We start from the raw sequence: 24303 nt of genomic DNA, 5'->3' as shown, positions 1-24303 counted from the left end.
GGGGCAAACGACTGCCTGATAACAACAGTAGCCTTCCTTCTGCTGCAGGGCAGGACAGAGTTCCTATCTGGAATAAAGCACTTCCTTGCTTGCTTACTGCCAGTGTACTTAAGCAGTCCAGACTCTTTCAGCAATTAGGCTCAGGGTGGTTAAAATACCATTGCATCCGTATATGTGGAATATTATCAAATGAGTACAGTAATTAATAAGGCATCTGCTCCTGAGAACTGTTTCATTTCCTTCTGGTGGTAACAGGATATGTCCTTTTTTTTTCTTTTTTAAACCACAGTAGCATTCCAGGGATGTGCCATAATATCCTTTTTCTCCATCTGGGAATACTGCATTAGATAATTGTCACTTGCACTCAGCTGGTCATCCTCTTTTTTTATTAGCTTATCATAGAAAAAAAAAAAGCTTACCGTGTTTCTAGTTTTACTCCCTTTTGTACTTGTAATTAGTAAATATGCTTAAACCATATTAGGAGATTAACATTATTACATTTTATTCATGAGTGTGTCTTTTTAAAGTGCTGCAGGAATTCTCCAAGCACAGAGAATGGCTTTGCTTATGGCCATGCATTGATTTACAAAAAGTCACCGGTAGTATATCACCCTGGGGAAGCAGATGATATATTAAATATACCCATCCAGGTTCTGCACACAGACATCAAATTACAGCCTGCTGGCCAGACTGCAGTGGTATCCATTAACATATTACCATGCAAGCTGGCAGCATGCCAGCCCATCCCTGTATTCCTTCAGGAGTTTATGGGCCTCCACAAGAAGTCCTTCAGTGTAAGACAGTAAGGATAAAAGCTACAATTCTCCTTGGGTTTCTGTGGCAGGCCTCACCATTGGTACACAAGGAAATCTTAGCCCTTGCACTGATTTTCAGTGAGAGATCTGGATACTCAGAAGGAGAGTGTCGGGCCAAAAGCTGCCCACCCTAGACAAGACTGGCTCAGGGCTCAGATTTTTGTTTTCCCAATTGCCTGCATTGCCAGAATCAAGGTACACTTTGGCTTTGCTGTTTGAAAGGTTACTTAGAAGCAGACCTACAAATGCGCACACAAAATCCCCCCACCCCTCAAGACAGCTAAATTTGTCAGTGATGAAAGTTGCCTGGTGCCTACAGAAACCTCAGATGAGAAGAAGCACAAGTGAAGCCAGCACAGACTCTGCTCTTAGACTCACAAAATGAGTCAGACCTTCATGGACTCAGCGTTTTCCACACCCTGCCAGCTCAGAGCAATGTGACTTTGCCTGTACCTTCAGGAAAAAGTACTGTACAATGAAATGACTGTGAAATACTACCATATGATGGTAGTGTGCATGCCCCTTGTTGGGGAAAGGGCACTTGGGACTCATCTTGTTGCAGCTGGATTCTTCTCTCCTCTGTTCTCCTTCTGTATTCCAAATTTTGCTGGAAAGCCTGGCCAGCGTCTTTGAGACTGTGCAATGAAGTGGCTTATCCCACTCAGCACAGGCATCACAATACGAAATTACGTGGTGGCTGGAGAAACCCCATCTGAATTGGTCAAAGCTTCCCTTCATCAAAGGGAAGCCCCCAGACGACTCAGAGAAAACCACACCAGACTTTGAGGAAGGTCTTGTCCCTCCCCTCCCTGTTGTTCCCATGAGCAGGCGGTTTTGCTTTCCTGAAAGCTTAAGAGGCAGGAATATTTCCCTTTTTTCCCCATCTTCATTTGCCGAGACCAATCTGCAGCTCTTCTCAGTTGCCATAGTTATGCATGATGCAAATTTTCTCAAATGAGGGGGATTCCCAGAGTGGATCCTGCCCTCTCTGGCCTCTGACAGTGTCAGTGTGATGTTTGCTTGCACTGGCAGTTCAGTTCATCTGGGCTGGCAAAGCATGTGGGGAGCAGCACTCAGCCCTGCATGTGAGTCAGCGATGCTGCAAACTGCTCAGACCCCCCTGGGCTTTTCAGAGCAGGCACACCTTCTCCATCCCCCCTACCCCGATTGCTGTGTCCCTAGGCACAGCCCTGCCTCTTTGTAAGGAGCTTTTCCCACAGTAGCAGCTTTCTCCTGAAGAATAACTTTGGAAATATTATTGTCTCAAGCTCAGAAGTATCCTGCTCCTTCACCATGAGTGGATTCTTGCTGTAGAGGAACCGCCTCAATTTCTGAGACATTGAGGAAAGCACTCTACCAAAATAGCCACAGCCTTGTGACCAGGCATGTGTGATCCCACTACCACAAGGGCGTGGATCCCCAAGCAGCCCCTTGGTTGGCAAAGGCAGGAGAGACACTTCAGGGACCCGTTTGGATGTTGGCCATGACAGCAAACCTCTGCCTGTACCTCAGGGAGAGGCATGGGGTCAGGAGCAGGACAAGGGGCAGCCTGGGTTTGCCCCAGGCAATGGAGCCATTATTTGAGGTCAAAGAACCCACAGTGGTTAGCAGAAAGGCAGGCTTTGCAGAGGCACTCCTGCACTGGACTGCCTTGCTTTTGACTCAGCCTGCTCTGTCTTGCATGCATGGGTGAGACTCCAGGACTGCCCCGTTGCAGGTGGCTGGGACCTTCTCCATCCAGACAGCATGGTGATTAGGTGGAGGTGCTTTCCTAATACAGACTTGAGGATTTGAAATATCATGCTGAACAAATAAGGTTTTGAGTGCAGGTCTTAGGGTTGACCGACTAGGTGGATGCCTCCTAGGCATTCCTTTCTTAAACAGCAGTAGTTTCCTACTCCTACATCTAAAATAATTTTAAAATTTCATCCAAAGATACACCCTGCATTTCTGACATTCTTATAATAAATCCAGAGCCTTGCTAAAGAAAATTACTATTTCTGTATCATTTGCACAGAAAGACAGGAATGAGCAGATTTGCCTGTAGTTAGAAATGCTTGTTTTCTTTGAGAAGGTAGTAAGTGGCAAAGTAAGAGATGAAAAATTCTTTTTAAAAAATATCACTGCAGTCCAGTGTGGAATTTAACTTTTCTTGAAACTTTCAAAGGGCTCTGAGTATTTCAGGCCCAGGTTACAAGACAAAACATAGACTCAGATACAACTCTTACTATTGATAAACTAGATGTTTATACATTTCCATATGTTAGATAAATCCCAGCAAGATTAACCAGTGTGCCTATATGTCTAGTGATACACGATGTCAAACTCCATTGTACTATGGAATAAAATGGTTAATTAGTGGAAGTGTGTCATTGTGTGGAGACAAGAAAGTTGCTTACGGTGGTCAGAGCAAGGAGTTTTGTCAAAGGTCATCTAGGGCATAGACATATTTAAATAATCATATTAAAATATTATTTAGAATGAGTTCTTAAGGAGGGCTTTTTTCTAGTGGCAATTGCAAACACTTCTCATCATGCAAACACAAACATAACCTTATTTTGTTCTCCTGTTTGTGCAGAAATAACAAGGTTCCACATAGTAAATTGCTCAAAGTTTTAAGCTGCCTTTGTTTCTATGAAAACTATGTCACCGTGGTGCTAAGCTAGCGCAATGTGCCACATACTGGAGCTTTAGTTTGTTGTGTTTTTCTCTGGCTGACAGACCTGCAGGTTCTTAAGCTTGCACTCTAGTTCTTCTAGAAGGAAATGTGTTGCTTGGAAATGGATTATTTTTATTTAATTCTTGCTTTAACAATTAATGGTGATCTCACTTTGGAGTGCATTCTGTTACTTGTCTGGTGTTTGCTTAATTTTGTTTTCTGGCAACATATTTGTTGCGATGCCATCAGAATTTCCTTTTCAAAAAATGACCCGTTCAGGAAGAGCTGCTCAGATACCTGTAATCACTGCCTCTAGTGTTTAGATCAGACAAAACAATCCCATATCAGGTTTCCCACTTCTAAGAGGAAAGGGGTACTTGTGTGTGTTAGAATAGCTCTTCGAGGATATCCTAGAGGCTCTGGCAATGGGTGGGGCACTCGCAGCTATGCTGATCTGATCCAAGGCGCAACCTCCTTTTCTGAGTTCTGCAAATACAGCCCAGGGCTGTTGCTGTTGGTTCCCACAAAAAGGCTTTCAGACTGCAAAAAAATTGTTTCAAGACTCAAATTGAGACAATTATTGATATAATGACTTATAATTATATAATGAATTAATGACATCTGATAATAGAATTATGTACAGTACCATAAAAATGAGAACTGTCAATATTCATAGGATGGATTTTCCCCTCATATGAAACTGAAAGACTCCATTATCTCTGGATCAAGACTATGTGTTGTGCCTAACTAGTATATGTAAGCAGCTTTTTTCCAGAGCAGGTTAGGCTGGGGGTTTTCCTTTATAATGATTTTCCTGATTAAAAAAAGTGCCTTTTCACAGACATAAAGTTCTCCAAGAGAAAACTGAAATTTTGCCCTAAAAAAAAATCAGTTTCCTGTCAAGAAAACTGAACAGATGGAGTCCCACTACCTGTCTGGAAGGCTCCTGTCAGTCTCACTTTGCAAGAAGGAATAAGCTTGACAAGGCGCTGGGCTAGAAAAATGTCCCTGCTTCAAGTATGGCCAAATGGAACACGTTCAAATTTTCTTTCCTCCCATTTGTTTGAGATCATTATTTCTTTCCATGCAGCAGAAACTCCATTTTCTGGTCAGCTCCGTCCTTGAGCCCTTGCTCCAGTTCTGGCAATGAGCTTCTCTGTGACACAGGTCATGCTGCTTTGCTTTGCTCCTCCAAAGAGACGTGAACATCTGAGGCCTCCAGAGCATTATTACTGGTGTCAGCAACATATTTCCAGGCTGAAGAGGCAGAAAAGCCAAAATGTAATACTGGTGACCATGGTGTCTCCTGTGGGAGAGCCATCCAAGCCAAACCCTTCCTGCAGCCTAGGCTAGTCCTGCTGTCCCAGCCCCACTCCAATCTACAACAGATGGTTTTCAGCTGCCACTTTGCTGCAGGGCAGTCCTACAGCTTGATTCATCCCTTAGAGAGCTAGTACCTCCCCTTTTTACTTTTGTGTCAGCCTATATGCTTGCTCCTGGGCAGCCTGATAAGGAGTTTCTCTTAACGGTTATTGAGCCCATGCCTAATAGTTCATCTGAACATACTGCATCCCCGCCTGGGCCCGGTGCCGGGGTGCAGGCTGATGAAGTGGAACACTACGGGTTCTGCTGGGCAATTGCTTCAGTTAAAGAGGGGGGGCTAAGGATCTGAACGTGTGTTGCAGATGTTTGCATGTTTTGCCTGTTGAATTGTCTGCCAAAATCATTACGAAGCCCTTGGATTTTCTGATGGAGGCTAAAAGGTCTGAACAAATAAATTACGAAACAAATATCTACACAGAATGGGAGCAAGCACTTTCTTCCCAATGAGTAGCTGGGAGGGAGCCCAATCCCCAGTTCCTAGAGTAAGCATGGTACCAGACCGACTAATAAACTGCCCCAAAATTCAGTTGTCTTGCACAGACCAAGGGAGTACCTTGCCTCATATAGCCTGGGGAAGAACCTTCCCCTCGATTTGCAGCAGTTTAGGATAGCACAGCTGACAAAGCAGGCCCTTAAACAAGAAACACTGTCTCAAGAGATCAGAAGAGAAATTGTGGCTCTTGAGATCTGCATTCAGCTTCAATTTCACTTGCCCATATTTGTGTGAGAGCAAAATGTGTTTTGAGAAGTTCAAAATGCCCTGTGAAAACACACAGCTGTTCCCTTCATTTAGACGTGAAAGACAGCTTGAAAAACCCACTGTAATTCTAGCAGTCGTGCTCTGCCTCTCTCAATGAGTTACAGCTGGCCAAGCACTCAAATTTCCTGCAAAACTCTGCTCTGAACCCAGACCCACGGGGCAGCACGGCATGAAGGGATTGCCATAGTAACCATTCTTTGTGTCTCAAAAAACTGACGGACTGTTTTCAGGGGAAATTACATAGAAATGTGACATTCGCTGTCTTAGATAAAAATAACACTCCCTTGATGAATCAAAGTTGCAGGAGACTCACGAAGGTTGTTTTTTTTGTTTGGATTTGAAAGTTTCTGGGTATGATTTAGTCCCTAGTTCTTTAGAATGGTTTTTCATTTGTAATCACTGAAGCTAATGGCTGATTATTGAATATGTATCTTAACACAGTTTTTGCTTCTATTCAGAGCACAGATTCATGATCTCCACATTGATTCATTCTTCCCCATTCATATTTTTCTGGTGTAAGATTTCCATGGCTTGAAGCCACAGAAATATGAGTAGTATATACCACAAAGCTGTCGAAGGAAGTAGTACTATTAAAAAAATCTAATTGGATCTGACTTTATTTCATTTTGCTGAACTTAAGCCATAAAAGAATGTGTAAAGCTCTCAGCCTGGCTTGGAGGAAGGTCATAACTGTAATGCTGGGCATGGGACAGCTCATCTGTCTGTCAGGAGGTCCTTCAAGCTTTACATTTGGAAAGAATACAGGTGGATGTTCAACTTCTTAACATCTAATCTTTATGACAATTTCATATCTATTATCAAACACATCTGATCAAGGCTTTGCAAGAACTACCAGCAATGGGTCTGCAATTAGAAACTCTCAAGCTTTTCTGATTTCACCTAGAGAAACCATACCAAATGGAGTGATAGTTCTCAAGTTCCAATACACTTCTCATGGTCTGAGCCTTTCATTGCATTAGAGGATTGAAAACCTTGGAATATTACCATAGAATTATTCCTGCAATTTGTGCCTAACTTCTGGCTTATCTACCTCCAATTTATTTTTTATTAAAAAAAAGACATTAAAACTAGACTGTCTGCTTGAGGATTTGAAACCATTTGAGTAGATTTCTTGGCCCCAACTATGTCTTAAATCAACAACAAGATTTCTGAAGTTTCTGCAAGACCAACGTCTTGAACAGAAAAGCTGAGGGTTTAATTACTCATTCCATATGTGAGTCTGCTAGAAGACGTGTGCAAAAATTAGTAGCTAGCATGGTTAATCAGTGTTTACTGTAATATCATACTTCCATACTATGGGCGTTGAGTGTAGGAGAATTCTTAGTGGAAACAGAGGTATTTGGAAAAGAGATTTGAATGGAGAGCGAAGATAAATAAACCTTGGCTGTTTTTCTAGAGATCATAGATTTGATTCTTTGCATGGAGAGAACTTTACGGTGATGGCTTCAGAACAGAGAAAAGTTTTTGCTGAAATTCTGAAAGGAAGCATGCCAAAAATTCACAATGAGAATGTTCAGACATGGTTTCTGTGCCAGTAATTGGCTGGGTTGTGTTAGGAAGATGTGCTCTGTGAGATAGAAGATCAGATGAACTGTGGCAAAGTGATAAGAAAGCACAAGGGTTGCTGTTTTTCTAAACTTTAAGAATCATAGTAACAAAAGGAGAAATAATAAAGCAATTCCTAACTTGACAACAACTGGCAATCTGGTATCATAAGTCAAAGGTAATTTAGCTGAAATGTCTCATTTTTACCAGTTTTGCAAAAATTATACACCTCACCCCTGAAAATTGAGACTGAGCATTGGGATATTTAGTGAGGAACACAGATGCATATTCAGTGTGATTTACTGGATTTGAAAAATGTCACAAAACTCGGATTTGAAAGACCCTTTAAACCTGTTTGGAGACAGTTAATGTAAAAAGGCTTAAAAGCTCTAAGCATCCACTATCACCCCATCAAAACATGTATTAAGTTTTTTCATTTCAGTGTGAGTGTATGACTAAGTTCAGATTTCAAGATTTAAATACAGGAATATTTCCTTAGCATTTTATTTGTTTGGGTTTGGGCTTTTGCTTGGTTTTTTTTTTTCAGTGGTGATGTTTTAAGAGTGGGATGGAAGATTTCTCATCTGTGTTTGGGGAACAGAAAGATTTTCAGGCTGGCCACATCTGCCAACACACTGACTGTCAAAATGCCATCATGTAGAATATGACTAGGAGATCAAACATAAAGTGTTTCTAAGTACAAAAGTTCAGAAAGCATGACTCAGTCCACTTCTCCTCCAAAGCAGGACACTAGCATAAGATCATGAAACAATACACAAACACATGTGAAGTTTGCCATGTGGTTTTTGAGGATTTACTTTGCTTTTGGTTTTCAGTTTGTCCTCACTACTCTGGGAGGCCCTGGTGATGCTGCCTGCTTGGTTTTCTCCGTCACAAGTTCAGTCAGTCCTGAAATCACCTGAGTGCAGTCTTAAAGAAATGAAGATGTAAACAGAGTTGTCACTGGGGGATTTGGAGGGGATTAAACAGAGTTGTCACTGGGGGATTTGGAGGCACTGAGCACAGTCAAATCAGATCCATGACATCCCCTTTTTCTTTTTATTTCAGTTCATTTTCATTGGCCCTTTATCTTCTTCCCCAGCAACCCCCAATACACACCAAAACAGAAACAGCAAATCCGTCCTACTGTACACAGTGTGCAGCCAGGTTTGAAGACATATTGCAGTTATATTTGCTCATCATTTCATCTAAATCTTTCCACGCTCCCCAGAGCTCATATTGCTGTGCAAAGGTGGCCAGTGCAAGAAGTCTCACTGCTTTTTCTTTGACATCCTGTACAAAACATTAAGAACTGGGGAGCTGCTTTTTACTTACTGGGATATTTTTTGTTTTATTTCAGCTCTATGATGGGCCTGATGTACAATCCAACCTGATAGGCACTTTCTGTGGACAGTCTCTTCCAATGGCAGGGAGCACTACAGGGACCAGCCTTCATGTAGTGTTTTATTCTGACGGACTGAACGCTAGAAGTGGGTTCCAGATGTTGTGGCATGTAAATGGTAAGTTAACCAGGTTTCCTCTGGGAAGGTATGTTTCCTTCTTCCCTGTATGTGTAACGGAGTCCCAGCTTATGCCACCCTATGTCAGCTAAGTAGAAATAACCCATTACAGCTCTAAAAACATTGCATTTCCTCATAATTCCTCAAATACTTTCCCAGTGGATGTTTCTACACATACACACCTTTGAAGATCATCTGATCAGACACTGAGAGCTGTTAGTGAAATATGCTTTCATTTGCAGGAATAGGCACAGGGATGAGGGGCACCTGCAGAATTTCTGTACTGAACAGGATATATATGCTATTACAGGGGAACTGTGGGTGACTTGGGCTTTCTAATGGGAAACAGCCCTCAGTTTGCTCCATTCCTATAGGCTTGTGTTTTCTGTGCAGGCTTCTCTCTAGTTTTATTTAATGGTGCTTGTTTTCTTGGGTAGCATGTTCACTTCCAGCTGCCCCCCACCCCCCTCTCTGCATGAAATAACATGGGCGAGGATGTGCTTTGGGTGTTTTTTCTGTTGTTCTTGCATGTCACGAAGGCTGTCACAGGCCTCATTAAATAGGCAAGCATACATGCCAATTATAAACAAATCGGTTACTGACTGTACAACTGCAAACTGTTTGCAGTTTCTTCGTAAGTGAGGATACAAATGCAACTTTTTCACTGCTTATTTAACAGCAATATTGGACTGTAACAAGATTAAATTGTGTGCCATTGTACATCCCCTCAAAGAGGATCCAACCTTGAAAATAATTAAATCGCCACAGTTGCCCTGTCTGTCTAATCAGTTCACACCATTCAGCTTTGACAGCATTGTAAAGCAGCTGAAATCGGCTGCAGAGGCCCCACTGCGGGTTGCTGAGGTGTACGGCATGCTATACATTGTTTGAATAGGAGCTCCTCTGTGCTACCACAGACTGCTGGCGTTTGTGGGCTCCCAAAGGGCTCTCGTCGACTAGACAGTGGTGTTGTGCATTCAGCAGAGGTCAAGGAGCATTTCTGGGCAAAGGAGGGACATATGCGGGAGGAGTGAGATGTGTGGCAGGAGCCAGCAGGGGAAGTGCTGCAGCACAAAGGTATGTTCTTGTGCTTCGAGGTGATGTCATTCTGGGACTGCACAAAAGAAGAAAAAGTGGAGGCTTTTATGCACAGCCAGATGACATCAGCTCCATATAGTAGCCATGGTGCTGGGTTAACTTTCTTTTCTAAAGCTCTCAAAGCTTTCCAGAATCTGCCTGCATGGTAAGCACTCTTGCGCTTTCCCTACACGTCCCCCTGCAAGCATTTCCCGTTCTCTCCAGCCCTCTCCCACCCCCCCGCACTCTTTTTTGCACGCCAGATGACATCAGCTCCATATAGTAGCCATGGTGCTGGGTTAACTTTCTTTTCTAAAGCTCTCAAAGCTTTCCAGAATCTGCCTGCATGGTAAGCACTCTTGCGCTTTCCCTACACGTCCCCCTGCAAGCATTTCCCGTTCTCTCCAGCCCTCTCCCACCCCCCCGCACTCCTTTTTTGCACTGACACATTCACTTCTGTGTCAGCCAGCCCTGCCCCTCTGTTAGTTCCTGGACGCTAAACTGCAGCCTAATGCTGCACAGGGCCCAGACTGCTAATATGGGACTGTGTCTGAGTGGCAGAGCAGGATCTGTGGGTTCAGATAGGGCTGGCTCCTAGGGAATGTCATTGCTGGCTCCGAACGTCACAGCTGCAACTCCTGACAGCCTGTAATATGAGTGCAAGTTCCTCCAGAGCTCACCACAGTCATCTTCTTTTTGTTCATTGCAGGCACTTCCTTTTTTTCTCGATTGGTGTCATGCACAAATATGGGTATTCCTCTTACCCTTGGTGGCTACGTTGTCTGGGCATATACCGTTGCCCTGGACTGGATAAAATTAGACATGTTCCTGTGGTCGGGGTGCTATATTTGCCTCTCCCTTCTGAAAATCTTTCAATTGCACAAAAAAAGCTCAGTGGAGAAAGTCCCTTAGTCTAGGGTAACTCATCAGGAGATGCAGCTTTGTGTTGGGTATTTCAGAGTGAAGCATTCAGGTCCCCTCTTCCATGAGGGCAAATCCCTAAGAGAATCTAAACCTGGATCTGGTAACATCTCACCTGACAAGAAAATAACAAGGCTATATATATTGCTGAGAGAAGAGCTTTTACTTCTGCTCAAGTGACAAATGTGTGCTCTAGAGTTCAAGCTGCTGTGAACTATTTCTCAGGCTGTCCATTTGCTCCTTAACCAGCAATTGTGAAGCATCTATGAGATATGTATCAAGGACATTCACATGCTTTGGTGATAAAAGAGAGCAGCACTTATATTTGCCACCATGTGCCTGATACAGGTCATTTCAGACACTCTTTCCAGCAGCTTTGCTTGCGGTTATGAGGTGATCACAAAAAGCCAAAGGCTTACCTCGTTGATAACTAGTGTGAAGAGCTCCTGCTGCCACACACAACACAAATTTGAAGTGTTTTGATTTGAAACATTTGCATCTGATCTTTCCAGTTGCTGAGTCGCTGCTTTTCAGTTGCTGAGTTGCTAATCTGGGTTGCTGAAGGAAACCCAGTCTTTAGGCTTTCCTAAAGGCAGAATTAGTAGCTGATCTTAGGAGAATGCTGTTATTTATGCTTAAAAGCATCCTATGTAATTTTAACTTGGATGGAAAGCTGTAGTGCAAAGAATTCAATTTAAAAGTGTTTTTTGTTCTGAAATAACACTGTTCATATAAGGGGCTTTCGTTGACGAGGCTGGATTTAGAATTGATTTGGCTAAATCACTAATGTTTTCTTCTGCAGCCAAGGCCTCAAGAGGCTTATTCACCAGAGGAAAGCTTGAATTTGCAAAGTGCCCATTCCGCTTCTGCTGTTTATTAGGAAGCGTAGTACAGGCAGATATATTTTGGGGCATATTTTGGCCCTTTGAGAAAGACCAAACTCTTGGTAACAGTCTGGATGTTGCAAAGATGGCATGCCAATTGAATTTCTGCAGCCAAGGCCTCAAGAGGCTTATTCACCAGAGGAAAGCTTGAATTAAAAAAGTGCCCATTCCGCTTCTGCTGTTTATTAAGCGTAGTACAGGCAGATATATTTTGGGGCATATTTTGGCCCTTTGAGAAAGACCAAACTCTTGGTAACAGTCTGGATGTTGCAAAGATGGCATGCCAATTGAATTGCTTTCCTTAAAAAAAAAAAAAAAAAAAAAGGCCAAAAGGTCAAAGGTCTCTCAGTGCAAAATTACACCAGTGACAACTGTCACTATCTGAGAAGACACATATTTCCTAGACCCGTCACTTACCTTATTAAGCAATGTGCATGTAGGAGCTGACTGCTTTATATATATATCTGCATTTCATTGGAAGCTTACTCATTAGGCTGCTTGATTGTCAGTAGAGCTTATAAATTCTGCTGGCTCTTCTCAGCATAGTCAAAATTTGCACCTGGTATTCTGTTTTCTGTGACACATTAATTCCCCCTTTAAAAAAGAAGTAAAGCTTGCTATTGAGAAAAGAATTATGTAGCCCCAAAGTATTGTATTGCTCTTTTCCTTCACCATCACCTTCTTTCTGTTGTATTTCCCTAAGAAATGATTGATGGACAGGGTGTGGAGAAAGCCACTTGATTCATCAGAAGTTTTCATTACTCTGAGTCTGTATTTTCAGAAGATGAAAACTATTAACAGGCATACAATAACTAAAGACTGGAGTTTTCAGTATATGTGTCAGGTAAAATGTGAAATAGTTTGTTAGTTCTCCAGGGAAGCATAACAGAAACAGAGATTAGATTAGGAAGCAGAAGCCATTCACTGCAGACATTTGCTAGGCATCCGTTAGGATTGTTGGAGAGAATATTGCATTGCAGGTCAATGAAGGAGCTGAGGCCCAGATTTCCTAAACCTGGATCATAACTCTGTTATTGATTTCTTGTGCAGCCTTTGACAAATTGCCATTTGTTCAGTTTTCAAAAATGTTCCTTTTCAGTGTCTTTCTGTCACATTAAGTCGAAGGATGCACAGGCTCTGATCTTTTGAAGTCCTGAGCAGTTGTTTTGAGTTGTGGGTGCTACCATGTTCAGAGCTGGCTTTTTGTATTGCAGTCTGGCTATTAAAAACATAGATATGTTCTCTATGAGAACTAAGGATGAGCTCATTTCTGTTTCTTCAGCAAGCTGGACCTCCCCCCACCCCCCAAACTAATATATAAGAATAAGGGCCAAAATGTTCTTAAAATGCTTGTTGCTGAACAGTTCAATCAATGTCCGAGAGCTAGAAAATGGCATTTTTTAACACTGAACACTGGCAGCTGATACGGGAAGTGTGGCCATTCAGTATCTTGGAGGATTCATCTCCTGTTTAAATGCCTAAATTTGCCTTTCGGTCTCTGGGTCCCAGTAGTCTATCTTTATTTATTATCCATCTTACTGATTTCAGATTGGAACATGTTTAAGAAAATACCAGAATTCAGAAGACTGATAAAACAATAATAGTCAAAGCTACAGAAGTGATTAACAAATCAGACAGAAAAAAAAAAGTTTCTCACTTGAATTTTTACTCTCTTGCATAAAACTTCATCACAAAAATTACCCAACTTGCTCGATTGGATGAACTAAACCTTCTCCCAGTGTGAACTAAACCTACTCAAGAGAGCAAAAGATTTCAGAATCAAATCCAAGTTATACTTCATGCAAGTATTAGTGTAGTACAGGCAAATGTTCATACTACATGCTCCTTGCAGCTAGAGTCAGTGAATGTTTACTGAAATATTTCACCACGAGCACAACAAATGGAACAACTCTGAATCCTTTCATTTCCCTAACTCTGATTTCACAGGAACAGTGCCAGTTCACTTTAAACTTTATGGAACAGATTTTTCTAGCATGTGGCTAAAACATACCCATAAATAAATCTGAAAACCTTGCAAATAATAGAGGTTTCCACAGATTACTACTCCTCTATTCAGCTATAATTATTTATGAGAATAGGGATTCTTCTTTGGTTAATGAACACCATCTGCTAACCAGACAGGCAGTAATATGGAAAGACATCTATAATTCATCCCTTGCACAATCTTCAGTGACTACTTAGATTTTAGCCAGAGGAAAGCAAAGACACCAAATATATGTTTCCTGAGCTTTCTATTTGTTGTCTGATTTCCTAGCAACTAACACCAGGTTAGGTAGTTGTTTTAAGCATTTTTCAAGGGAATTCCAGGACCTTTACCCTACTAAAAGAGTATCTCCCCTCCCTTTTTTTTCTCAGTTTAACTGCAGGGCTGAAGTTTCCAAAATGACTGCAAGGATGTCTGCACGAAATGAGCATATGCCATATGCAGTTCAGCTGTAAGAAACTTTTCCACAGTGCAGCTGTCTGTATAGCTGTCCACATACAGCAAGACTGTGTATTTCTGTGCTGAGAAAAACTTTTAAAGCTGTTTCACTAGGAACAAAATGGTTTCAGATTATTTACTATTATTTCAGTGAGAGCTGAAGTCATGCGGCATTTATAGGTTCTGCTTCCTCATTTTTATTTACCCCTAAAGACCAAATCTTTTTTACTTTGTTGCCATAAACAGCACAAATTTCATTTATTTGAATAGAAGCAAACTCTAATCTGATGTTTGCAGAGAAATGTAAACACTGGGAGAAGGTTTGTGTTCATTTAATAGTGATGCCAGAGATGGAAGAAGTTTAATTAGCTGAGATGATTACATCATCATTTAGACTTTTCCTATTTCAATATCTTAATAAAGTAAGCAGGCTACTTTTGTATGGAAATTACATCCCAGGTTAAATCAAAATGTATTTCTTAGCTTTCTCAAAAAATAGGAAAAGGATACGGTACATACAAATGCATGCTTCAAAAAAACAGGACTGCCATCTCTCCTGAAGTTTTCCTTTTAAATGCAAAATCCACACACCTATTCACATATATTCATATATGTATGTAAATAAATATGCATCTGCGTATACACTTACATCTTCAGCCTGAACACCATTCATATGAATGTAATTTGTTTGATACCTTTTCTGATTATTTTAAGTATCTGCCAAGGCAGATTTCAAAGCCTACTATAAGCATCTTAAGGCAGGGAATCTGTCTTCATAGGTAACACACAAATAATATGAAAAATACTTGCAGTTTAGTTTTCCTTGATGGCTTGTATCTGTGATCCAATCAAAGAAAGGGATAATGCTACAAGAATTGCGTGGCTAATGAAAATCGGGAAGACACTGAACAAACCATGGATCAAATTCTAAATTCACCTTTTTAAAATATTCAGGACAAAAAGTTTGTGAATAGTAAGGACCCATAATGTTCCAGGAACTGAAATATAAGCTGCAAAGTTTGTGAATCAAAGTTTGCTTCTCATTATGAAACAGCATTCCTGGAAAATTCCTTTTTTTTGTTCTAAGGCTGGGCAAATCTTTCACATACAACGTTTGTAAGCATTTCAAAAAGTTGTTCATTATTTGTGTTTTTCTCATTTTAGTGTTCTATAGATATAGCAAATGAGTTTGAAGGCAGGAACATTTGTTTTGATCTCTTAAGTATTTCTGTAAATATTTTGTTAAAATCATCTAGCATCTCTATTTTCAAAAAAGCACAACAGAACTGATTCTTACCTCATCCATATAAGAGCAGAAACATAATATATAGACTTTCTGCCAGTTGGCCAGAGAGTTCAGAGCCTGTTTCTGCTGTGATACGGAGGTTTCTGCTTCCATATGCAGGTCAGTCAAAATAGTTCAGGTGTGAAGTTCACATATTTGCAAAGATCAATGAGTCCTTTTTTCAGCTATTAGTCAGTGAATACTTAGGCATAAACTCAAGCAATTTCCAATCTGTTTGCAAACAAGAAATGATTGGCAACATTAGCTCAGCACATTCATTATAAGAAATGAATCAGAGAGATCTAAACTTTACCTCCATTTTACTGGAGCACTTAAAAAGAATCACTTCTCTTTTAACAAAAAGCCTTTTCTGGAAACATTTGTAGTTGGAAGAAAAGAAATGGCACATTAACAACAGTTTGACGTTCTTATTCATGTGCTTCACATACCTCATCCAGAGAATATCGGTTGAGCTCAGAGAAAATATAAACCACTCTGGAGAGGGAGCGTGAGTAATCTGAATGCTACCTGCAAGGGTTGCATAGAAAGAAAGGTCTGTGCCTCAAAGCGCAGCACACAAGCTTTCCACTCAGCTGAGCCATTTCGGGTTTAAAAAACATGTCTTTGTGGCTATTAGGAAACTCTTGGTAGGAGAAGCTGAGTCATAACTGCCTGTTTAGTTTTAAAATGTTCCCAGCTTTCTTCAGGCTGAGATAAATAGCAATTGGCTTTGTTCTTGCCTGCTGAAACTCCCCTGCCTCCCCGTTCCCACCCCCTCAGGAGCCAAGCCATCAAGTCTGTTTGTTGAGAAATCTTTTTGTTTCCCAAGCTGGCGAGGCTGCTTTTCCCTGCTGAAGTCCGTCCTCAGCGGCCGTGTCATTACTGCTGCTGAGGGAAAAGGAAGAGAGTAACTCACCCTGCAAGTTCAGCTGTAAGGCTCCCCCCCGCCGACACCTTTTTTTCCTCCAGTTGTAAAAACCTGATGACCTGGTTTATTTTGAGGAAAATTAGGCCATCTTCTGATGGCACTGGGAAAAAAAATGGGGTGGTGGGTTACACTGAAGCTTTCTTCCTCTCTGTCTCTCTGCTGAAACGTTCATGGATATCACAGTTTCAGGGGCTTAACATTTACCCACCTCGAGGAAGTAAGTGCACTACCCTTTTCTGTTGTGTTTCTCTCTCCAGAGGGACTGAAGGCAGGATTGGTTTCAAATACACTTAAAAGTTTCTTTCACTCTTTGATTGAGACATCCGGTAGCTTGACAATGTAGCTGTGTGGCTACAGACCAAACCACCTCAGGGTTATGGGGCATCATGTGCAGCAAGGTGGGGAAAAAGGGAGAACTAAGCCAATTCACGTGTGACGTCAACCTCAGCTATGTAAAGGCTTTCCAGGGTTATAGCTAACTATTGTTCAATTGTGGGAATTCTTGTGTTTCAAAGGTGGTTTTCCAGTGAGTACTGGGTGATGGACTGACGGAGATCTGTGTTACATTGCTGGCATAGCTGGAGACATCTTCCTCACATCCACATTTAGATGGCTCTTTTTTATTTTAAAATAGCTTCTTATTGCTTTGCTCCCTTTCAGACCTGCTGCTCTTTCCTCTCATAGATTTGTATTTTGCATTCCTAGAAGCCCTAGACACAACTGTGGCAAAGCCAAACTCAAGTTTTCAGTGAGGAGCTGAAAGACCCCATGGTAGAGATGATGGCAAATGTTTCTGGGGCTCAGCAGCCACCCTTCAATAACCACAAGTTTGTCACAGAAGGTGTTGAGGAAAGTATTTGCATTTAATTGAAGATCTTGATTTATAGCTTCCTGAAGAAAAAAAGAGTGTTAAGCAGAGCAATGGCCAAAGATACCTTGTTCAAATTGCAAATTATGCATAGATTTAGTAGAGATTAGGGGAGTTTTACAGATCTGTGTGGATTAGTTGAGCAGGTCAGAGGGGTATATTACTTGTTTTATGTTATAAAATATCTCCTATAACTAAAAGTCCTTATACAGATGCTATTTATCACTTCTGACATACCTCAGTATTTGCCTCTGGGAATATAGAGCTCATGGTTTGTTAGATGGTTTTATTAAGTATTTTGGGGCTTTTTTGCTATGTGACAGAACCTTCCCTCTGGAGATGAAGCCAAAGAGATTGATGGAGTGTGGGCTTTACTTACAATGCTCGAGTGACCCCATAAAAGCTGTGTAAGCAAAAGATTAGCTAGTGCCTAAATGAAGCACTTGGGGGCTTGTAATGTAGAGAGGAAAAAAAATGCTGCTGCAAGGCAGAGCAACACACATGTAAAATCAGATCAAACACACAATTACCTTGCTTTCTGCATGTGACAGATACACAGCCACCCTACTGGCTTCTTTAAAGGTGAGGTTTCACCATGAATATAGCTGATCTAAATTGGCCCTGACACTGGGAAGGGCTTTTATGCCTTCCCACCCTGCTGACACCTGCACCCAGGGACTGGGTCAGGGAGAGCGTCTTCCCAAAAACTCAACAAAAGGAGGCGAGTGTGGCCGTTGCCACTTCACCATAAAACAATGATAAAACTGCAGTCTCAGGTGTCCAGCTGCTTTGTGCTGTCAAATCAGGGCCTGCCTTTGATCCAGTGTTTTGCATCTTTTTTTTTTTAAATCTAGCTCATAATATGCAAGAACTTAATCACCCAAGGGGCTGGGGAGTGAGGTTAGGACAATAATTTCTTATCTGAAAAGAAAATACATAACTTTTCAAACATGGCATGTCTTACAATTGCACAGTTACAATTCAATAAAAAAGAACATTAAACCCACCAAATGTCAGAAAGCCAGTTTATCCACTGTGACTTGGCAGCTTGTAATCATGCTCAGTGGGCTGAGGGAAATTGCATTGTCTTTAACTTTATGATTTCTAAAGCAGTGGGAAATGGCATTTTTACAATAATAGGAAGCCCTCCCATTGATAACTTATTTTTTGTATGTTGAGGTCAGTAACAGCTGAGGATGGATCTGATTCAGCTTTCTAGAACTGATCAAAGTTAAAGGCCAATACAAAAAATGCCACTTTTTTTGCTCTGTGTCTCAGTTTCTTCAGCTGTCAAAGCAGATGCTGAGGTATGGTGAGAAACATGCCAAAACAGAAGGTGAAGTGCTTACTGCACAGGCAGTGCCAGCAGGTCCAGCCTGCCGTTCCTGAGTTTCTCTTCCCTGCTAGACCTCGGTTCCCTGTGATAGAGCAGACCGTCAAGCCCAGTCTACACATTTATGCATGAAATGAGTGCTAATGCTTGTGCTCATTGCAGAACTGTCGGTGAGTTTTTCCAGAGCCCCTCACTGATGGGCTGCTTTGCTGTGTTGTCAGGTTGTGGAGGAGAACTCTCTGGCCCTTCTGGTTCATTTCACAGCCCTGGCTACCCCAACAGATACCCAAGCAATAGGGAATGCATCTGGTACATTCACACAGCACCCGGTAGCAGCATTCAACTCACCATTCAGGAATTCGACATTGAATATCACCCAAACTGCGACTACGATGTTTTGGAGGTAAGAGTGTTAGATTTACTCCTCAAAAATACACGTTACATGCTTTTCTGTCTGGAGCGGATAATCCCAAGAACTGTAGAAGCAGAACAAACAATTCTACTGCAATTTCCCATTTCTGCTGTTGTTACAGTTACATTCCACAGATGTTGTCACAGAAGCCACAATGCTCTTCTTATTTTTTGCTTTTATACCTTTGGTGTTTATATACCTTAATCAATAATGATGCTAGGCACTGTACACTTCCTAACAAGAGACAAAACTGCTTTGAAAAACTCAGTCTTAAAAAATCCACCTTTTACAAAGAACTAAGTGTAGGGTGCTGTACCACAGAGATAAAATTTCCTGATGTAAAGGAAGATAATGGATCACTGGGGGGATGACTAAGGTGAGACCTTGTGTAGGACCTTCCAAGGAAGTGGAGAGGTTTATAACCCTGGGCGCTGAAAACTGTGAAGAATCTTTGTACTCAGAAAAAAGAATAAAAGAAGAGGCAGTGTCCTAGTCAGCTTAGGGTGGTGGAACAAGGAGAAAAGGGACCTGTCTAAGGGTTTACTGACCTTTAAGAGACCCATAAGACAGGATGATCCTATTATATATGACTTCTTTGTGCTCATGTTGGGAAGCAGTCAGCTGACCAATCCCAGCTAACAGATTTGAATACACTTCCAGTGCAGGAAGAAGGGATAGGAAATAATTTCAGGAAGAAATTCTTTAGAAGTATAGACTTTCTAGATAGCTCTCGCTAAAGACATTTGAGATCACTAATGGAGGTACAGTTGTTGGGTCCTTCAATGTTAATACATGGGTGACATTTGAATGTTTTGTAATGAACCCAAAAGATTGATTAAGAGATCTTGTACAACTCTACTGGGGCCTTTCTTCTCCTTTTCTTGTGGGTAATGTGATGTGTGACTGGCATGCAGCCAGACAGCTTGCTGTCCAGCACCTACACATACTCACTGCTGCCTATCCTAATCTTTGTAGCTTTGATTTCTCCAGCCTATGGTCCTTAGTACACACTCATCAGCAATACTCCTGGAAGACTTAACCCACATCCCAAAGCAGGTCCTAAATATACAGTTGCCAGATAGATGATTGCTAAGCATTTGTATGAGTAGAAGAGATGTATAACTTAACTCCAGCTTTCTGGCTCTGAAACATGCTTCCCTAGCTTAGCAATGAAGTGGAAGTCTTGACCAAATGGACACTGTGTTTTGAGTATCCTATTGACTTTGGGACTTCTGTAGGATCTTGGTGTAAGGAAGTTGTTCCATGAATTCTCCATCAGTAACATTGGCAAGTATGACTGTATGTCACATTGCTGGCACCAGTGCCTGTGAGTACGTGACCTGTGTTGGCTGGTTTGGGTATTGATGAAGTCTGTTGTATTGCGTCTTCATTGTTGTTTGTGCCTAAAATGACTAGACTGAAGCTAATCTGCCTGTAAGCTTCAGTTATGCCTCTGTTGCCGAGAGGAATCCATTAAACAGCCACAAAATCTAAGTCTGCTGTGGTTGACCATTTCTTGAATAGTGCAAGGACAATGCCTACATCTGCAGGTGGTCACCCAGGAGCTATCGCAGTCCAGTAAGAGTAGAGATGGCTGGCAGCCATTTGCTTGACAAGTTTTTTACTAGTGGGGGGGCTGGCCTAAAACCAATGAAAGGGCTGCCAGACATGAATTGCTTAAAGTTGTTTAAGAGGAACCTACGCTTTGCTGCTCTGTGTCCCTGAGCAAGGTATTCACCTTAGGTTTTGGGTTTTCTTTCTTTACCATTTCAAACTTAGGTGCTATGCTTTAATTCTTTCCAACCTTACTCATTCATCAGCACAGATGCCTACCTTGCTGTTTGAACTTCCCCGCCTTCCTGCCCTCAGAATTGGCATGCCTCTGAGTTACTTGTCTCCTGACCTTGGCTCATCCAGTTCCCAACACCTGTCTCTAATCTGCTGACACATAACCTAACATAAATCAACTTACTGGGGGAAAATTGGTTCATGTCTTAGTGCAAGATCAAAGGTTCTGCCTGGCTGTGAACAGCTTCCCCTGCCAAACTGCAGGCATTTGGTGGAGCTTTAGGTACCTTGCCACATACATATTTTCTTGCTTTTGTTATAAAATTACACATTCACAGCATGATCGATATAGTCTGCACAGAACAAATGATGACTCAGATTTAGTGGGGAAAAAAAAGAACGTGGTTAACCATTTTCAGGAGCTGCTCTATCTTGTAATCTTCTTTCCTGTAGTTGTCTACATATGTCCAGGCTGAAAACCACACACAGAAAAGTTTGAAAAGTGTTAGAAAAAAAGAGGTTCCTGGTGTGCCTTTGACACAGTGTGTTTCAGTGATCACTAAGGTTCCAAACTTCTTTCACTCTCACATTATCTTCCCAAGAGTATCCTGTCTACCAATTCTTTGGGTTTTGAAGTCTGTTTTTTCTCATAGTTATTCTCCTGATTTCACTTTTTCCTTATCTCTGAATAGTGAGTTCTACCGCTTCCTGTTTTCTTTCAAGCCAAATAACTTTCCAGTTTTAATAGGAAGTCAAAATCGGTACTAAAGTAGCTCTGCACCCTACTGTCCCTCCCTGTCCCGTTAACTCTCTCTACTCTCTGAAATAAGAAGCTGTCTTCAGAATGTTGCAATAAATTGTGTTCTTTTCTGTTGCTTTTCCAAAATATATTACCTTGTAATAAAAATTCCCCAGTAATCACAAAACTTGCTCACCTGGATGCATTTAGCTTTTGCTTAGAAACACCCTCACCCCTTCAACCTGGCAGAGAATTGTAGGAAAATTCTAAGAGATCTTTCCCATCGCAGAACCTTTGCTGCTAACTTCATTTTTATACCATAGTTTCTTGAATATTTCTCTCTTGCACATTTTTCTGAAGCATATTTGTTGTAAAATGCAGCAACTGTCTCCCTTCCCTTTCCTTTGACAATGCCTCCTAAACAAGCTGTCCCTTCCATGTCAATATCCCAGTCCTGCCATATGTTTCACAAAGACTGTGCAATAATAGTTACATGGCTTCTGCATGCTCAAGTGTTTGACACATTCTCCTTTAATCCTCCTTCTCCTTGTTTCTTTTATGACCCTGTTGCACTGTCTTTCTCTCTTCCCCATCAAATTCCATTCCTTTTACAAACATCCAGAAGCAAATTTTAAGTTGTTCTTAAAGATGTTTTCTAGAAATGTTTCATGGAAATAGAAGCCATAATTTTGGACACAATGAAAGAGTTAAAAATATTTTTTAAATGGCTTCTATTGAAAATACATACATAGAGAAAAATGACCTTGCCTGCTTTGTTAAATTATGACATCTTTTCTTTAACACGGACCAGATTTTTGTAAACTAGAAGTATATTCTGCCACAGCAAGATGTAGGAAGCTCTGAGCTGAAAAGGAAGGAACCCTGTCAATATATTGCACTTCCAAGTCTTTATTAGGTGCTCTGGTCTTCTCATTTAAATATAAAGAAACATCAAGTATTACCATAATTCTTAATTCTCTGTCAAAGCCGGGCTCTCTCTTTGCTGGCAGTTATATCTGAAGAGGGATCAGTTTTATTCCCAGAAAATCTGTGTCATGAGGGTGACCAACCACATAAAAACAGCTTTCTGTTGCTCATAACTCTGGAATGCTGACTGTTAACAATAAATGGAGCTAACGGGGCAGAAGCAAATGATAAGAACAGATTAAAACCATGGGCTTTACGGCAGTGTCCTGCATCCCCGCTATGCCATCCAACATCATTTTATCTCTGGATCAGGTGCTCTGGTCAGACTAAATGTTTTTATTTTTATTTTTATCTGTTTGCAGCTCAGACATCCTGTGACTCTTTGTGAACCACACCCTGGAATTCATTCTTTCCATCCATTCTCTTTTCCCTCTTCTTTTTTCATGTGGTAACTATTGGTTTTCCTCTATGTAGCCAAAAGTAACATTTTATTGTTTTTTGTCATGGAAACACTCTAACTTGTTTTTGTTCCAGCCCTTGTGAAAGCATCTGATTAATTGAACTGGCATAAAGGAGAAAAGAAAATACACTCCTAACTGTAAAGAGCATGCCTTTGACTGTGCTTTTTATTTTGAAACTGTGCAGAAGGCCATTGCCGGACAGTTAACAATGTAAAGGAGACCCACAAACCTCGGATTTCCATCAATATTTCTTCCCCATCCTTAATTCTCTTCCAACAGGCCAACTATAAGTGTTCGGCTTTGGCCAAGTTCATTTCTGAGGTAATACTACAGAAATCAGCAGGGTTTATGTCAGAGCTGGGTTTGGTCCCCTTGCCCGTGGTATGCAGATGGCCCCAGGGAGCACCAGGGATGATGTGAGAGGCTGGTCCATGATGCTTATTAGATGCATATTAGAAACTCCTGCTGTTTCCTCTGCCACATAGCTTCTCTAGGCTGGTTTAGATGATTAAGAGCATGTGTTCCTGCTAGATCTCATGCTGTGGCTCTGACTCACGGAGTATACCACAAACACATTTTAAAATTCACATTTTGAAGAGACTTCTGACAAATGCAGCTGTCATTGGGCCTCACAAGCAGCCAAGCAGTAAGATTTTGCTGAAGACACTGAGCTTCCAGCGGACAAACATGCTCCTTCCCCAGACTGCGACTGCTTCATTACAGATTCTTAATCTGAGCTGTGATTTCACCCATTCTGACTTCTCTTGAATGCCTTGAGATGATCGATTGAACAGAGGAGCCATTATCCATTCGAGTCATGCAGCCTCCCTGCAGAATGCAAAAAAGTGCTGTCTCAGTCAAAACTGAAATGTTTAAGCTATTAAGCCTGTGTAATCAGCCACTAAAACAAAAGACAGTCTTCTGAACATCTAACATACTATGATGTTTATAAAAAAATTAATTCCTTGTTTCTTCTGGGGATGCAAGCTTCAGCTTCTGAGGTCTCACGTTACCCTGGAGTCACTGAATATTTTTTCCAGTTAAAAAAAGAAAGTTCTTTCCCTTATACCTCTAACTGCAGAGCAGTGTCAGGCACCGTGAGCAATTAGTGAGCACACGATCAAATCAAATTATGTAGCAACGCACTACACTTAGCCCTGGAGGTGGTGGGACTAGCTCAGCTATTTGTAAGACTTCCTCAGATATTTAGCTTGGACATAACCCAAACTTCTTCTGAAGTTAAAAAGTATCTGGCAGAGCTTATTAAAATACTGAGTTTCCCCTCATCTAGAAGGGATCAGAGGCAAAAGGGCCATATACGAGGTTGGTTCTTATAGTACTGCCACTTTCTGAAAGAGATTCATGGATTGTTTTTTTTGACCTTTTTTATGTTTACCAGACTAATAAAATATTGGAGGAGACTTGAGATGCTACTGGTGGGAAAATCCTGATGGGATTTGTTGCCTTATCTTCCTATTCCCTGGTTTTGTTGTTAGAACTTGCCATTCTCTAGTTTAGCTTTAGGATTTATACA

At 41.3% G+C, this 24303-nt stretch overlaps 1 protein-coding gene across 1 annotated transcript in view; it reads left to right on the top strand.

Moving 5' to 3' along the window:
• The window catches only part of CUBN (cubilin), a 147179-nt gene that overhangs the window by 47569 nt on the left and 75307 nt on the right, over nucleotides 1–24303 (top strand). The window contains exons 28-29 of the mRNA XM_009275697.1: nucleotides 8544–8703; nucleotides 18664–18845. Coding sequence (XP_009273972.1) covers nucleotides 8544–8703; nucleotides 18664–18845 — 342 coding nt within the window. The remainder of the gene's footprint in view (nucleotides 1–8543; nucleotides 8704–18663; nucleotides 18846–24303) is intronic.

Source organism: Aptenodytes forsteri, unplaced genomic scaffold, assembly GCF_000699145.1.
Source record: "Aptenodytes forsteri isolate BGI_AS27 unplaced genomic scaffold, ASM69914v1 Scaffold172, whole genome shotgun sequence".
Taxonomy (NCBI): domain Eukaryota; kingdom Metazoa; phylum Chordata; class Aves; order Sphenisciformes; family Spheniscidae; genus Aptenodytes; species Aptenodytes forsteri.
The sequence above is the reverse complement of the archived record's forward strand: the minus strand, read 5'-3'. Positions and strand labels throughout refer to the sequence as shown.